General features: G+C 40.7%; 1 protein-coding gene across 49 annotated transcripts in view; it reads right to left on the bottom strand.

Annotated features, from left to right (window-relative positions):
* Positions 1–1,112: 1,112 nt before the first annotated feature.
* Positions 1,113–17,399, bottom strand: part of RIMS1 (regulating synaptic membrane exocytosis 1) — a 335,719-nt gene continuing 319,432 nt past the window's right edge. For all 49 annotated transcript variants that reach the window (XM_040598588.1, XM_040598553.1, XM_040598546.1 and 46 more), the window contains 5 exons: positions 11,754–11,895; positions 6,053–6,165; positions 3,176–3,277; positions 1,931–2,070; positions 1,113–1,577 (listed from right to left, as the gene is read on the bottom strand). In XM_040598588.1, the coding sequence (XP_040454522.1) occupies positions 1,359–1,577; positions 1,931–2,070; positions 3,176–3,277; positions 6,053–6,165; positions 11,754–11,895 (716 nt within the window). In that variant the 3' untranslated portion in view covers positions 1,113–1,358. The remainder of the gene's footprint in view (positions 1,578–1,930; positions 2,071–3,175; positions 3,278–6,052; positions 6,166–11,753; positions 11,896–17,399) is intronic.

A 17,399-nucleotide genomic window follows, 5' to 3' on the forward strand; every position in this document is an offset into this window, starting at 1 on the left:
CATGCAGCTTTGAACAGTTCCAAGTCATGCTGCTCTATTTGTGTGATCACAAAATTGAATGGCCTGTAAAAGGAGGGGAAACATATCAATGCACCTGCAGTAATCTGCAGTTGTTCGCACATTTACAGAATATCACAAGGGATTTCAAGGCCAAGAACTCAAATGAATAAAAAGCAAATTGAAATTTTGACTTTTTTTCCTCCAAAAAGTAAGATATCTTGCGTTAAAAAATCAAGCCTTGTGCTTGCATCAATCTCAAAGAAATGTAAACTAAAATTTGATAAAAACATTAGTAAGTGCAGAATATTTCAACTGGAATTTCCAGTGAAACATTGAACAACTCATACCATGCTCTATCCAGGGCAGCCAGGTGCATCTGAAGCGACACACATCAGAGAAGCCTGGGTACAGCTGAAAGTGTCATATGCTCAATCCATTCCTGGTCAACATTTTGGGAAGTCAAATATACATTTATACACAGAAACGTAAATATTTCCTCTCCATTTCTAGGAGGAAAATTGCATTACCAGTAACATATTCAACGTCAAAATTAAGACTAAAGCTGCTTTATACCAGTCCCCAGCAGTTGTTGCAGAATTCTTCAAAATTCTTCCATGCAAAACATCATAAACATAAAAGTTATTATATATAATGCAAACATATCTGTTTTTTACAAAGAAAAAGTGGCACTGTGATGAGCATTTATTGTTAAGAATATAACTTAGATTGGTCATTTGTTCTGGGTTCCCACCTGAGAGACTTGGAAGTACCAGAACTAAGAAACTATTTGAACTCGCTGGAATCATAACTGTGGCTGTTGAACACTTTAACGATGCTTACAGAGATATGCTTCAGCCCTTTTTTGTTTAGTTTAGAAAAAGAAAGGAAGGGTCTCTGTTAGCATTGTGGGACTTCTACAAAACTAGCAGAATCACATGGCAAAAAACTAGTGAAAGTGACAAGTACAGAAAAACTGCTGAAACACCAGGAAGGTAACACTGCTTGAGAGCTCTGTCAAGATGTGAAAAATACAACATTGTTAACAGAGCGAGAACTTCCAGTTTGGGTCATCTTTGACTTAGGTCGAATCTAAAGGTCCCTCACTCTCTCTCCTTTTATTTTATTTTATTTTTTAAATCGTTATAAGCATCGGTGATAGCCGCTAATAGATTGGCCATATGTGATATACCTTTGTTCTGTCAACTTAAGCCATCTCTCGACAAACAGACATATGTTTGGATAACTACTACAAGCAAAAACAGAAGTGATTGTCTCTCTCCAACAGCGTTTTTTGATCGGGTGAATATCTGGTTCCAATTGTTATCCTGGGCGATGTTCTTATTAGACAGCACCTGCTACTATGATCTAATGCAGGGAGGCCCAGTTGAACTTTCCAGAGATGACTGGGAAGCCCTGCGTGTCAGGGGAGTCAAAGTTGGATCCACTAGTGATGAAGGTGGAAATAATTTATACCAGCCTATTACCACACTGGACAGATCCAGTTCCTCCAGAAGGATCTGGGCAACTCCCATGAAGCATTTGTGGTCCATTCGGCCATAGTCTCCCCAAACTATTACCTGGAAGAACATAAATACAGGTTCAGCATTGCCCCCAAACCCATGCTATGTACTCACTCCTGCTGTTACGTGCAGCGTTAAGGAAGATGTTGTTCTTAAGGGTGAATGATTGCTCCCTTTTGTGGGAGAACCTAATGGCAGGACAGGAGCAAGAGTCAACAAAAGAGAAATGTTTAATACAGCCAGACATTTTGCAGGTCTGAAACCACAAGCCACAAGGACATGTTTGCTGGCATTTATAAAATTAAATGCTTAGTGAGTTGGAAAGAGTTTATGCATATTGCTTAAACTTAAGTAAATATGCAAGTGCTTCTCCAAATGATAGCCTAAAATGGGATTAAAAAGCAACTGACCTGAAGGACTTTACCCTGTGGACTTTCATCAAAAACCAGTGTCTGTTGGTACAAAGGATCAAGGGTCTTCCGTGCAATTCTTGTCTTCTTCTTAGCTATACACGCTCCGTTTTCCAATAAATACACTTTGACATAAGGAGCTGCAAACAGAACATAATAAATTAATGACTTTTATGTTTGTACTTAAAAACTTCTGCATTGCACATCTGAGCTGAAGGACAGATGCCTTAAAAGGAAGCTGAGTGGACAGAAAATGACACACTTTATCTTCACTGTATAATCTGAATACAATTACATCCACAAAATAAATTACACAGGCCATAAGAAATCAATTCAATTTATAAACACTGAATGTAATGATCTAAGACGTAACCAACAACAGTTATGTTTCATGTCTGTCGTTTTAAAAACACTATTTTGCCAGGAATTAACTGTCACTGATAGCTGTGCTGGAGTCTCTATGTATGTTTAGGGGTCAGAGATATTTCAAAGCAGAAGACATTGATGCTTCATATTAGGAATATTTAAAATAAGTCACTCCGATAACACAGAGATTAATTCCTCTTTCATCTACAATCTCCTTAGGAGCTGAAAAGTGCCATTTTGGTAAAATGTTATCTAAAATTACTGTTGTAGTTGTTACAGTAAGCAGTGGTTGTGGTAGCGATTATAAATCTCTCATAAAGCTTTCTATAAATAACTAGAACTTTAAAAAATGTCCTTATAAAATGATACAATATTAAATCTCATTCATTATACAAATTACTGACACTGGCACTAGCATAACCTGCTGTCTTCTTGAAGCACTGTTGCGTACAGAAGATCCTGGCATGTGGGTCTGTTAAGCTGTTTGTTCAAAGCACTGTCATCTGTTCTCCACCTCTTGTTTTGATGTGGAACAAACACAAAGGGCTTCTTCAACATTGACAAAGCCCCTCTGAGATATATGACTTGCTTAAGATATGCAGAAATATTTCTGCAAATTTTCCTTCCAGAAAGGATGTTGAGTTGCTGAAAAACATTCCTTGAAATGTGGCATGCAACTGGCAGATGCAAGGTGGTAAGAAGTGGACGTTGGTAGCAAGGATATATCCACTCACATATTCGTTATTGAAAAGCAAACCAAAAAAATTAAATGTGATGATAGCTAACTGACAGCTAAGGTCAAAAAGTCTCTGATCACCAGTTTATCAGTACATGTCATGTTCTTTTTCTCTGTTCATATATTGTCTATTTTTTCCTTACCTGGGGTAGATTTGGAGCCAGGTTTTTGTGTGAGGCCGCGGGCTCTAATGACTTCTACTTCTAACTGGCCCTTTTTATCCACCATTCCAATCTGAATGTCACCTGAGAGGGAGAAGAAGCCCACATTTCAGAGAAGCAGTATGGCCTGGGAGATAGTGTGTAAGAGTGAGAAAGACTAGTTTGCTACTAGTCTGCTGCATTAGCGTGCTTGTCACCTCTCCTCCTGGTCCCTTTAACTTCTCCATCCTTAAATCAGGACTAAAAGATGGATGGATGCTATTAGGGAGCATGGTGACCTCTCTTGGTTTATACCAGAACTCAATATTTCTGATCCAGGGGCAGGCAAATTTACAGCAACACTTACTGTATAACCACCACACCTTTAATTTTGCACTGGTGAACTACCTAGAGTTTTACTACCTAGAGTTTTCCTCCCTAGGACTGTTGCCCCCTGTGCCAGTCACTGACATGTGCTGCCCTGACAGTGGTGCCACACTTGGAGAGCCTAAAACCCAAACTCGTGTTCAGAAATCTCCTTGGCTGGCAATTTCTGCCTCCAAGCTGAGTTGCAACAGCTGGCAGTGTGAAGGCTCCTTGCCTGATGAAGTAGAAAGAACTCCTGGTAAAGACTAATGTTGAAACCTTCTTCTGTAACTACAATTGCCTGAGGACAAGGCGGCAACACCAACCAGAGGAGGCACACAGTCACAGTACCGCTTCAGGGGATGATGCCCTGTGCCCCCAGGAGCTCGAAAGGGTTTTTTCTGCAAAAGTCTCCAGTGAGTACAGAGGTGACAATTCACCTAGTTTATCAATATTCCACAGCCATTTTTGGTATGAAGAAAATGACACAACACTTTAAAATAAAAAGCTGCTTTTGCTACTAAATAGTCAAATTTGTCTCCCTGCCTGAGTTCTGACAAATAACATTTCCTGCAGAAAAAGGAAACTGCTTAGTCCAAGACCAAGCGCTGCTCTGATCTAGATCAGTAAAATGCAAGGGAAGTCAATGATGACCTGATGCTCGAAGTGTTACATCTCTATGGTTTCATATATCATGGAATCAGCTGGCTAGAAATCTAACAGGCCACTTGGAATAAAAAATGCACAGCATTACATGGGCAGCTACGTAACACCTGTGCAAATCAATGAACTATACATATACCTATGAAACATGGGAGTATGTATATATTTGACATGCGAACTCCAATTGTCTACAAAACCACACTTAAAAATGGATAGTCCCAAACTATAGAATATGGAGTCTGGATTTACAAAGACAGTATTTTGAAATTGACTGCGCATGAGGTTTTCATATGCTTGTCTAACAGTGTATTAGAGCAGTGTTTATACCTTGGTACTTGAGGTATGACAGAGCAGCAGGGAAGATTTTTTTTTTTTTATCAATCAAACTTTTCTTGAATAAACAGAGCTCTGCGTTACACTAAAAATAGTTTACTGGAAAATTCCAACAAGTTTTTTTAAAAAGCACATCTCCGTATCGCATATCCAAAGTAAAACATGCGACGTGGAACCAGAAGGGGGAGCAATAATACAAACTTTTTGAAAGAGTCACTAGTGAAAGGACAGGACATAGAAGGTGGCCTGAAAATTGTTAAAAAGCATGATTGAGTGGTTTTCTGGGGGCCAAAACTTGAGCCTTTAGTAAATAAAGAAGTTCTAAGAAGTGAAAATAAACATTACTCAAGTAAATTGCAGAAAAATATTCAGTCAGAAAACAAGATTATTTTAAAATAGAGAGATGAAAGAAATCTAGACCCTTATATTCATACTGACAGAGCCACTCAGATTTGTATAGGGCAAACCATCTCACAAATATATTCTCTTTCAAGATGATAATAAAAAAATATGAATTTAACAAGTTTTGTGCTTATTAATGCATTAGTAGCACTCATTTGGACTTACACAGCATCCCTTGTCTTAGGGGGTACTCAAAACATTCTCAACAAAGTTTCTGTCTCCTTCTGCTCTCCTGCAATTTTTCTTTCTGCTTTAATTTCCTTTCTCATAAGCATCTCAGTAGCCCTTCCTGAAGCTGATTCTCCCAAGACATCTGTACTGAAACACTGGCCACTTGTAATTTCCATCAGAAGTATGGTTCAAGTAATTGATCAAGTACTCCTCACTTAGCATCCTAAAGCATGTCTAAGAATTGCTCATATATAAGCATAAATAAAAATAAATAGTAAAAAAAAAATAAATCAAACCTTTCCAAAGATACTCGCACAGTATTGCACTGTTTCACACCTTATACACTCATACTCTATTCATAACCAAGATACAGCCAATGGTACTACAGGGAAATACAGACTGGTCTGGAACACAGAGAAGATCACAGATAGCCTCAGGCAGCTGCTGCAGAAAAGGATTTTGTCTCTTTCATGATAAACACTGGCTTTATCAGCAACTGATTATTGGGCATTGCAAATGTGGGCAGCAGCTCCACATTCTGGGATTAGATGAACTAAGCATGAACAAGTGCAGAGTTTGGCTGTCTGTCACATCCAATATAATCTGTGGCAAGTAAGTATAAAAAGCTGAGAATTTCCAGTGAGCTACAACAGGAGAAACCACAGTTATTTTGAGTGGGAAGCAAAGTGCAACTCCTCTCTTCAAATTGCAAATGAGATTTTCATGAAATGAGGAAATCCAAATTGCCTCAAACAGGTAATACTGTCTCTCACCCTGATTGGGATGCTAGCGTTCTAGGAATACCAGTGCCTGTGTACAGGACCTTCACGCTTACAGTAAAGGAAGCAACCTTGTAAAAGTCTTTTCAGTGCTGTAGTCTGGCAGTGTGTGTATTAATTAACTGGCTTATTATTCATTTAACAGAGAAGAACATATTATTCTTACCCATGGCAGGGGTTGCTAGCGTTTGCCGGCCTACTAACTGTGCAGGTCCAAGTCCATCGAGGAAATCACTAAACTGACTGTCAGCGCCCAGCCGTACTCCAGGAAATATTAAGCTGAAGCAAAATAAAAGCCAGTTAAGCATAAGAACAGGATTAATTTCTACTGTCCTACAGTATCTACCTCAAAACTGTTACTGATACAAGGCAAGCAGGTCAGGATGTGCAACCACAAGTTGTTCTGCAGCATCAGGAATGAGCTGTTTCCCAAGGACCCCAAAGAAGTGTAGTAATTCTGCACATGGACGCAAAGCAGTCCATAAAACAGTTCTTTGTAAGGAGTTCTCCATGGGAAGTGAAAAGCCTGACAGGTGAATAAACTATAAGTGACCTTGTAAGAGAAAACATAAAAAGCCCCATGAAATTTAATACCCTATCATTCTTCATTCTTGAATGTTGATTTACCTTGTAAAATACTGTTTTATATTGATACATACATCCAAACCCCATCCACATCATGTAGAACAAACAGAGAAAACCGATGTATACACTAAATTAATGTGATTGCTGCACCTGTTTAATGAAGCAGTAAAGAGGCAGGTAATACTAGTACTGATTAGAGCTAAACCTAATGCCACTCCCTAGCCAAAATACTCTGGCAGCCACATCTGCATCTACAGCTGGTACCCACCCCTCTTTCAGGACACTAACTGAACTGTAATACATTGGCACAGAGCGTATGGAAACATTCATCGGGTTGGACAGGGCTCTGGGAAACCTGATCTAGCTGAAGATGTCCCTGCTCATTGCAGGGGAGTTGGACTAGACGACCTTTAAAGGTCCCTTCCAACCCAAACCATGCTATGATTCCATGATATGTGCTTTTCCAAGCTGCTTACTTGTATCCAGAATCTCCACTTCTTTCAAATAGACATACAGCTTCCAAACAATAACAAAAGAAACCAACAAAACAAAAGAAACAAAAAGGAGAGAGAGAGAAGAGAGAAAGAACGATCCATGGTGGAGAGACTCAGCTTTGACTTCCTCATCACAATTATGAGGAAAGAAGAACAGACTTTGAACTAAGTCTAGATAGCATCCTTACCAGCAGGCCATCCACTATATGCTTCTTCCTCAAAGGAAATTTCCTATTAGACTGGAGAGAATACTTAGAAAACTTCCTAATAAAAACATCAGTGCAAAAAGCTTAGATTTCAACAGATCAAGCTTATGTGCTCCAGTCATTCAATTCACACTGAAAGCTCCTTGCAAACCCCAGTTAGCTGGATAGAAAAAGCCCATTTCTCTCCTCAAGACTAACTGCTCTCGCTATGCCTGCATAAACATATAGACTGCCTGTAACTAAAGCTGGCCAGAAAATATCCGCACAGTCCTTTCCATTGAAAAAGTCTGATTGACCACAAGGTAAGCTTTTCACAGAAGTTTAGTTTTAAGAAATCTTTTTAAGGTAGTTTCTTTAGATGGAGGACAAGAACCTCAAGGTCTCCAGTTCAACCACCAGCCTGCCAGTTACAGCATTCACCTAACCTTGACATGCGGTTTCAAGCCCACCCTTCCTGATAAGACACACAATTTCCTTCTCTCCACAGTGGCACTACCCATTCACTCTTGCTCCTGCTGTGAAAAGTTTCTTGCTTGTTGCTTTGGCCTTTTTCCCCAAATTGTGTTACATTTTGCTATGGACTGACTAACGACATTGAAAATGTTCATTTGAGAGCACTCTTGCTTTTCTGACACCTCCAGCTATACACGTAAGAATGAATGTTGTGAAGTACACATTCACCTTAATGTGTATTAATTCTAATTCACTGAACTCCAGTTATGGGTCAAGCAGAAGAACATAACATGGTACCTGGGCTACCTACTGCAGGAATCTGCACTCTCAGCTGAGCTACACATCTGATTGGTCTTAGGAAATGCAGGATGAGGCATGACACTGTCAGTGAACTATGTAATCCTGGAAATAAAGTTAGTATCATAATGTACACACACAAGAAAAAGTAACCCATGCAAACTTAACATAAGCATCTCCTATTTGTCATCATCACCCACCTACAGTAACATCAAGACTGGACTGCAGACAAAATACTACTCGAGCAACCAAAGTCAAGCTCTTGCTGATTTTCATGGGAAACTCCCAAGAGACAGGAAAAAAACAGCTTCTCTATTCTGAATAGAAGGCGCTATCAAAACCTGATTCATGCTCACACTATAAATAACATATGAAGTTAAAGGTGTCATTTCTAATGTTTGAAAACGGCCCAGAAGGAGGAGAGAGTGAGGGACAAGATTTTAGGATCAGCTGGCACAGTGTATGTACCCCTGATTATGCACTGTAGTTGTGCGGCTTTGTCTCCACCTTGCAGTTGTGTCCAACTCATGTTCTATAAAAAAGCCAGTGATGCATGTGGGGGAAGTGGTGAAACAGTAGAAGATTGTATTGGTCATCTTTCTTACAAGAAGCTCTGCATTTAATGATCTTCATTCACTGTGATCTAAACCCAGAGCTGCTGTAGACATTATTCTATCAAACTCGTGCAGGTTTGCAGAACAGCTGAGGATCTGATCTATAGCTAAATCACAGAATCATAGAATACAATTACTTCAGAGCAGCTTTCTAAGCCACAAAATACAGCGCTACACTGAACAGAGCCCTCTGGTATCCCTTTTGCCTATGGCACTGTGTCTTCTTTAAGGAATGTTTCTCTTCATTTCAGAAAGATGTATTTAACTGTTTCACCCGAGTTTTGTTATCTGCCTCCTTCGTCCCATTCTCTTAGGCTGCTCTTCAGAGTCACTGTTAGATACTGGTGGTGTTCTCACTTCACTGGTCTCACTTTTACTCTTTACTCTTGCCAGAGATTGGAATAGGTGTGTGTAGATCAGGGACAGTGTTTAAGGTCAAGTGTGCAGTGGGTTTGGAGTCAGGAAATAAAGTTGAGGATTCAACCAGAAGAGCTGGCAACTCTGTCAAACCAAAAGTCTGGGACAGAAACATTGAAAAGTTGGGGAGCTGTATGGCACAGAAAAGCATGTCAAATGTGGTCAGATGTGAAGAAATCTACTGTATGAGAGCACTGAGAGGGGTAAGGAGAACCGTCAGAAGCAGAACTGGTGCTGGAGCAGCAAGAGATGGGGAGCTAAGGAGGCAAGAACAAGACATAAGATGCAGATAGTGTGACTACCAGCTTATGATAGCTCACTTCACCTTGAAGATGGATCTAGTTCCAAAGGATAATTTTCAAACTAAGTCCCACTATGCACACCAAGTCTGCACTATGTCCCAACAAGAAGCAAGCACTCCGTTTACCTCCGAGGCTTGCTCTCTTCACTGCCTTATTCAGAGGCTGATTCTCAAGTCAAAAATGTAAGGCTCTACCTTGTGGTTTCTGTCCCCTAGACACTTGCTGTGACCTCCAGACCCAGACCTTGGCTGTCTCAGCCTGGCCAAATCTGTTTACACACCCTGAGGGTGGAGCAGAGGATTAGGCTGTTCCCCTGAGAAGGTCCTCACCATCGGTGCTGGGCTCCTGTCTTTCCCGCACTGCTAGCCAGGGAAACAGGCTCCCCCAGCTCCTCCTTAGCAGGGTCCAGCTTATTGGGACCTTTGTCACCACAGTGAGTAACTGGTGCCTTACAGACTGACACTGCAGCACAGAGAAGGAGGATGGCAGGATGGAGTGTGGAAAGGGTAAAGATAATGCCCTATCAGAAACATACTGGTAAAAATACTGGAATATTTTATTCATCCCTCATTCTTCATTAGATACTTACCTACTTTGGGTTTGAGTTATTCATGATGGAGTTTGTTTTTCTTACATGGCTCTTGCAATTCTTAGCGTATCATGGAATCATAGAATGGTTTGGGTCAGAATGGACCTTAAAGATCATCTAGCCCAACACCCTGCTATGTGCAGAGACACCTTTCACTAGACCAGGTTGCTCAACACCTCATCCAGCCTGGCCTTGAATGCTTGCAGGGATGGGGACTCTGCAACTCCTCTGGGCAACCTGTGCCAGTGCCTCACCACCTGTGGCGGCGTGCTCCCCCTGGCCCCATCCTGACCTTTATTTCCACAACCCTGCTCAAGTGATAACCACCAGTGGCAATCCTAATGGCTGCATCTGGTTGTGATGGCTGTATCCGACCCGAAGAGGATTTGGGGGAGACAGATAAAGATGCAATAGCCAAGGGCTAATTTGAACAATGCTCCCAGCTAACAGGGCTGGTCAAGCTCTGACTCAAGCCAAGTTTGAAATAAACTAACTTCTGTAGTCAGTGGGCAAATAGAACTGTCAATTATCTTACTCCACAAATAGTGGACAGCCCAGGGCCCGTTGAGCTCTCCTGCATGGCAGTGGGCTGCATGCCAGGATGTCCCCTTGAGCTGAGAGACTCCTTGCTGCAGTAGATCCTTGGTAAGTGATTAACAGCATGTTAAAGTTTCAAATCTTAGCTAAGTGGTATACAGGATTGACTCTGCACATATAAACCTTCAGATATATTGTTGACCAAGTCTGAGACTAAGTTTGGACCTAGCCACACCTAAACTTCCATCTGAGAAGTTGAAAACACAAGGGGATCCTTTCTGAAACTCCACCGGAGTCTCCCTGACAGTTTTGTCTGACCCTGTCCTCTGTGCAGTAAATAATCAAGTGTACCTTGCCATCGAATACTGTTAAATCATCATCTCATTTACTATTAAACATTGTTCAGCCAATAAACATATGGCTGCTTCTCTCTTGCACAAGTGAAGTGCGTCACTCTACCCATGACACCACCCTCGTAAAAAAATGAGGATGGTGAGGTCATCTGATGATGGATAAATTACACCTTTACACAGCTCCTTGCCACCATCATGGCTGCCCCTGGCTCTTTGTACTTACACAATGTGCAGTAGTAATTGTGGTAACACGATAAGCATATAAAAAGATGAAGCCAAAGGGGTTCCAATCTCTCATTTTTTCCAGGTCTATAGGGTGCATTTGCCTATCCCTGTTTTCCCCTTTTGTGGAGAAGCATCTTATAAAAGTACCCTAGTGACCACTGCGCCTTGGCACACATGGTAGAGTCCCAGTGAGAGCTGTGCGGAGGACGGAGTATTCACGCACTGACTTTGTTCTCCTTTCCTTCATACTGAGTCACTCAGCAGTGAATGAAAACAGCTGCCCCGTTCCCCACAGTTGTCTGTCTGATTTCAGCTGATGGGGCAGCTGGACTCTGGGTTTACAATTCCCAATAAGAGACCTGGACCAACTCCAAACTAAACTTTCTTTGTATATAGTGTTACTGAGCAGAGTTTCATATCACAGGGTTTTACATATAACATCTGAAGTTTAACTCTGAGTTAATCCAAACATAACTCAAAGGAAAAGTACCCCTATGTTCTGTTTTGAATAATGTGGTCTGAACGTAGTTGTCTTTCGATGAACAAAACGCCTCACTGGATGACAGGGAAAATGTGAATCCTTAAGAAGTTCTCTCTAAATTTCAGTTTTCAAAAGATCTGTGTTATGCCCCTAAAACAGTTCATTTTTGCAAACATTTCAAGAGGAAGCATCTCAAGAAGAAGAGTACACAGAGCTATCCCCTTCAGCCAGAGCTGGGACCTCTGTTCACATCCCAAGTTTTCCTGCAAAGACAAGAAACTTCTACATTATTAATATTTTTAAATGCCACTTACTTGCCCTCGGAGCTATAACTATTTATGCTGCCGTCAGTGGATTCCCGACTTGGCTGTCGAACCATACGACTTCTCATCTCTGCTGCCATTCCTGTCTCTGTGCTTCTTTGTATCGTGCTCTTTAGCTTCTTGTTGCCAGCCTCTGAAAGCAGAGAAAAAGAAGCGATAGTTAGGATGACGACTTAGAGCAAAGCCTTTCCTTGCAGTTCTCCCCCAACAACAGTGATCTGACTTGACCATTACTATTTAATAAGTCAAAAAGACTCTTCTGATCAAAGAACGAATCTCTCTTCTTCAGTTGCAAACTGGCAATGGCTTCTCTTTAAAAGGGCTGCAACCTAAAGATCTTTTTTAGGGCAAACTGTCAGAAATTAGACATCTTATTAATAACCTTTACACAGTCAGAATGTCGACAGGATGACTGTGATAGTGTCTGCTAACTGTATACTTGGTAAGGTGTTTCTACCCACCTTGTTAGTTAAGTTGGGTGACTATAAAAGAAGTTACAACTCTCACAGAAAAAAAGAAGGGAAAAAATCCTTCACACTTTCCACAGAAAAATGTTAAGCACCAATATACTTAGTAACAAAAACATAATGATGTGTTTTGACTCAACAAAATCTTACTTTTCACCACAGAAATTCTTCAAAGTACATGGTGAGCTTTACGTAGCTTCTGATCTCATCACTTCCCAAGCAGAAAGAATTAACCCTTGGAGAATTTGTTTGGGAGATGATGGACTTCACAGTCTAGACTTGCTACTGAACACTACAGGATAATGTGAATCTTGTGAAATTGTTTAAAGACTTGATCCATTTGGAAAAGCTTCCATCACACATTCTTTAAAATGCAATATGAGTTCCACCTGGAAGGTTTCACGTTACCCTTGAGCAAGGAGAGCTTCCTCAGTCCTTTACAGGGGTGGTTATAGGCTCAAGGTGCAACAGCTGATCTACAATGAATTCTGCTGTTGCATGGCAGAAATTGTGCTTCTAGATGATGATAATTGGTCTCAAAGATCTTTAACTGAAATACTTCCACCAAAGAGTCTATGAGATACGACAGCATGTGTTGACTTCTAGCTCAGTGTCCTGATCTTCATTAAGTTCAGCCTATCATTCAATGGGTAACATTACTTTCTCTCAGCAAGTAATAGATTTGACAAAGTTTCATGTAAGTGTATGCAAAAAAATACTCCCGCATTTGCCCCTTCATTTCAGTACTCCCTCATTCTCTCTCTGCAGAGTATGTGCTTCCTTTTCACAGCCTGCTCAGGGGAGCATCTGAAAAAGAAAATGTTTCTTCCACCTCCATCTGCTGTGGAGACTGAATTGCTCTGAAAAATTTTTCACCTTCCTGTTTCACATGAGCATTGCTGATGTTTGAAGCTGACAGATCTTGACCTTTCTTCACACAAAAGTTACGGCTTTGGTTGCCTCTGCACGGCCTGCCCATTGCTCAAGGTGTTTAAATGCGATGTGGAAAATAGCTGGCCCTTACTCTTTAGGTCTGGGGAGCTGGTGGAGGGCAAGGAGCAACGACACAACAGAGCAGCTCCCCCTGAGTTATCACAGTAACCTCTCTGGAGCTAGCAGAGAGACCACAAACATGGCCAAAGCGAAAAATAAAGAATTATTATATTGGGCTTAGAGGAGACATCACCACAGCAAAAGGGGCTGTGGTTTTCCTCTTAAGCATTCTGGACAAGGGGTTGTTATCTACGGCCAGCCAGAAGCAGAAAACAAATGCCTCTGAGTGGAAGAAATCAGCTACTTCCACAGATCCTTTACTGCCTTCTGAGGCCAACAGCTGTGAGGTTTTGCTGTGGGCCACTGCAACTCATCCAAATTCCCGGTCTTTGATCAGCTGAAAAGGCATTATTCAGTTCTGCTAAACGTGGAGTAGAGTAGGCTAGACATGGTGCACCAGGCAGAGCAGGCTCCACTCTTAGCCAGGGCAGGTGGCTGTGGAAGGTATTTGCTTGAACTTCTGAGACTCCGGACGCAGAAAATAAAATGCTAAGTTTTGGACTTGAGCTTTATCTTTAAAAATAGATTATGTGTCCAGCATAACAACACTGAAAGGTAAGCTGAGCACCAAAAAAAATCAAAAGGCAGCCTTGCAAGTATAACTCGCATGCAGAGCCCTACACCAAAGCAGGACTGTCACATTTGCAGTAGCTATGCATTTGCCACCCATATTCTTTTGTGCCTCTCTCTCTTGCTGGGACCTGTCTAAAAGCACCTGTTTCCGTCTGCTCCCACAAAGCAGGTGAGATGGATGTGGTTTACCCCCTGCCTTTTCTGGAGCCAGCTAGATCAGGCAGCATGACTGGAAATATATACGTTAGAGCCTGAAATGTGGGCACCTGAACCCGTCTGCCTGTGAGTATCCATGGCTCAGGAAATGGGAGTGACGAGACACTAAAGGTAGCTACAAGATCATCATGACCTTGGCATAAATCGGGAGAGAGATGTTGCTCTGGACCACCTGGACAACATGGTGAGTGCTGAAACTCAGGAATTACAGCCAGGCAGTTGGGAAAGCTTAATGAAGAATGTAGTCATAGAAATAATCACTGTAAAAAATATCCATTCCCTAAATTACAGAAATGAATATTTTAGCTTTGAGCCACAGCAGAGATTGAAAATAGCAAGTGTTGTTTTTTTTTTTTTTTAAAAAGTAATTTTATATTATCATGGATAACAACCACATTACTGCTTGAACATACTTCTTTGCTCCACAGATTTTTAAATGCACAGACCATGAAGCAGGAATCCTCATGCATGGCCATAAGCAGGTCCACACCCTTGCTGTGCTGCAAATACCAGATTGTCTTTTTCTGACTATTTTCCAAGTCATTGCTCTCTGTCTTACTGTGTTGGATTCCACTACTTCTTTTTCTCATCAACATTTTCTTTCAGGTTAAAGATTAAAAAAAAAAAATATTTTGCCTCATCTTGTAACTGCTACTAATATCCACGATGTTTCCTGAGAAAACTAGTCCTGCATATTTCATTCTACAACCTCAATCTTAATATTCTGCAGTACAATCAGAAACATAACATAAAACTAACCCAAGACAGAAAGGTAAAATAAATCATGAGTTTTATAGCATAAAAGGAATTGCTTTTGCCCATGGCTAAGAACCAAAACACACATCACACAGGTTTTGGAAGTTTTAACCTTGGTCAGTCATGTGTATCATAGTTTTCATCCACTTATAGCACAACAAGTAATGACAACAGCTTATCTTGTTGGTGTACTCCTGTAAACTTCCCAGCACAACCTAGTTCTGCAAGCGAGGGAGGTGCTTAGCATACAGCTGAGCTGGGAAACGCTGTTATTTCTAAAGGCGCCCTGGTCACATGAAGTCACTCTGGGGTAGGTACAACTTCCAGTCCTGCCCTGACTGCACAATGAAATACAGGATCCAAACAACTTCGGTGTTTCTCCTGCTCTTGATAATTTTTTTTTTTATTAAACTTCATTTTCATCTTGTCTTACTTTTAATCTAGCAGTTATGCACATATCTTTGAGATGCTGTCTTTATATGAAAAATACAAGCTCATAAAATATACTATGATACATTGAGAAGATTTTCTAACTCTTGTGTGGATATCTGTTGGAGAATGTTTGGTTCTGATCCTGATTTTTATTAGTTTGATATGTAAAATTACATTTTATAATATGTTACAGTCATTTGCCTGCACTGTGTAATTTACACTATATTCTTTGTGCTGACTGAAGATAAATTGTCTCTATACTGAATGCCATTTAGGGGCAAAATTTGCTCCAAAATTGTCTGTATGCTTCTGTCTGCTTTGCTAATTGTGTAAGGCTTTCTGCATGCAGAAATGCAGATTGATGTGCATAAATCGCATGTAAACACATAGTTTAACTGGTAGAAACTAGAGAAAAACTACTACAGAGCAACCGTGATGAACATTTTTGCAGATTTATCAACTGATGCAAGAAGATCGTAAAGCAGCCATCTGCAGCTACAAAATATATAGAGCTTGTAAGCATTTTGCAGTTCATCAACAGTCTTCTACAACACCTCTGATGAGTGTGTGCAATGTGCTATTTCAGTCTACCTACTATAAATATAGCTTATAGTCCCTTTTTGTTCTGACACGAAATTGGTCCTTGATTTTGGTTTTCTCAGACAAAGTAAATTAATGGAGATCGTGATTTAAGGAAAGATGAAGAGCAAAAAGCAAGCTTGTTAGTGTATGCACTATCTTACATTTGCACAAAATATCAGTGGAACAGAATTATATTAGCAAGAAAGGGTCAGTGATAGTACCTGTGGAATTAAGATGGCCTACCAGAGATTCCTCTAAAGGCATCCAATTCAGAGAGGACAATGCCAGGACAAATGGCCCAAAATTACTTGTATCCATGAGTGCCCTTAGCAAAGGCATGACTGCACATGGCATCACCACTGGCTTGACTTTACCTCTGGGCTCTATGAGATGCCTGGAGGCAATTAATACATTTTGCTCTTGTTTCAGTAGAGTAAGTCTGAAATGACAGGAGGGCTACGCCACAACCTGCTGGAGCAAAGTTTTTATCCTGTGATGCCCAGGTGTGTTTTACATGCCATGGGACAAGGCTAGGCGACATACAAAAAAATGCAAGGACATAAGCTTGGTAACTTAGTCAATAGGAAAGTGTCAGAGACCTCTGTAGGGCAGATGACAACAATTCTGACATGGCCTTCTATGTACCGCCTATAGGGAGAGGTGCCTTGAGCAAGCATTGCCCACAATCATACCTGAGGGCTACTAGTTAGTTAGCACCAAAAAAAGAACCAAATTTACACACATGCAGCACCTGAGTAAGTGGCAGGGAAAATTTGTGACTGGTTCAAAAGAATGCTCCAGAGAACAAAGTATACATCAGCGCTAAATCCACTCATGAAAGAGATAAAAAGAAGAGTACTAATACTCAAGGTCATTGCATTACTCAAGGGCAAATTGTTCATGGTATCAAGCATGCTCATGCACCCGAAGAAAGGACTACAGCTCCAAGCCCGCCCTGACTGAAACCTGGCAGGACTGTGACCATACTGTTGCTTTGCACACTGACTGTGCAAGACACCAACAGGATTATGTCAACTGGAATCGTAAGGGTCTTCCTCAATTCAAGGAACTATAAAAAGAAAAGCCAAGGGGCACATTTCCTTCTGGTCCTTTCTGATGTGTTACTGACTTCACAACCTCAAATTTAGCTGCTCGGAAACCTGCTGAGTTACAAGTTCTGCAGCATCCCACTCACTCTGCATGTAGCACTTTTAAACAACAACAAAATATATTTACACATGAATTGACAAAGTGCCCTTGGCTTATAGTTGTAGAACGGAGAAAGAAAAGAAGAAATAATTCAAACAGCATTTGTTTTTTTACATGCGTACATCTCTCAGATGAACTCAGCAGTAGATTGATCACAAAGACTGAAAGTACATAGCAACTATGGACAGAAGATAAAATAGTAAAAAATATGACATTTAAATACAAACGTTTCTTAGACTTTATATCCCGCAACACCACTGTATTTTTCATTCTGTGTATTCTGCTATACTCTTCTGAATATATAATGCTGTTTACAAAAAGACATCTGAAATATTGCAGTAATGGTCTT

Source organism: Falco naumanni, chromosome 6 (assembly GCF_017639655.2).
Source record: "Falco naumanni isolate bFalNau1 chromosome 6, bFalNau1.pat, whole genome shotgun sequence".
In the NCBI taxonomy this organism is placed as follows: domain Eukaryota; kingdom Metazoa; phylum Chordata; class Aves; order Falconiformes; family Falconidae; genus Falco; species Falco naumanni.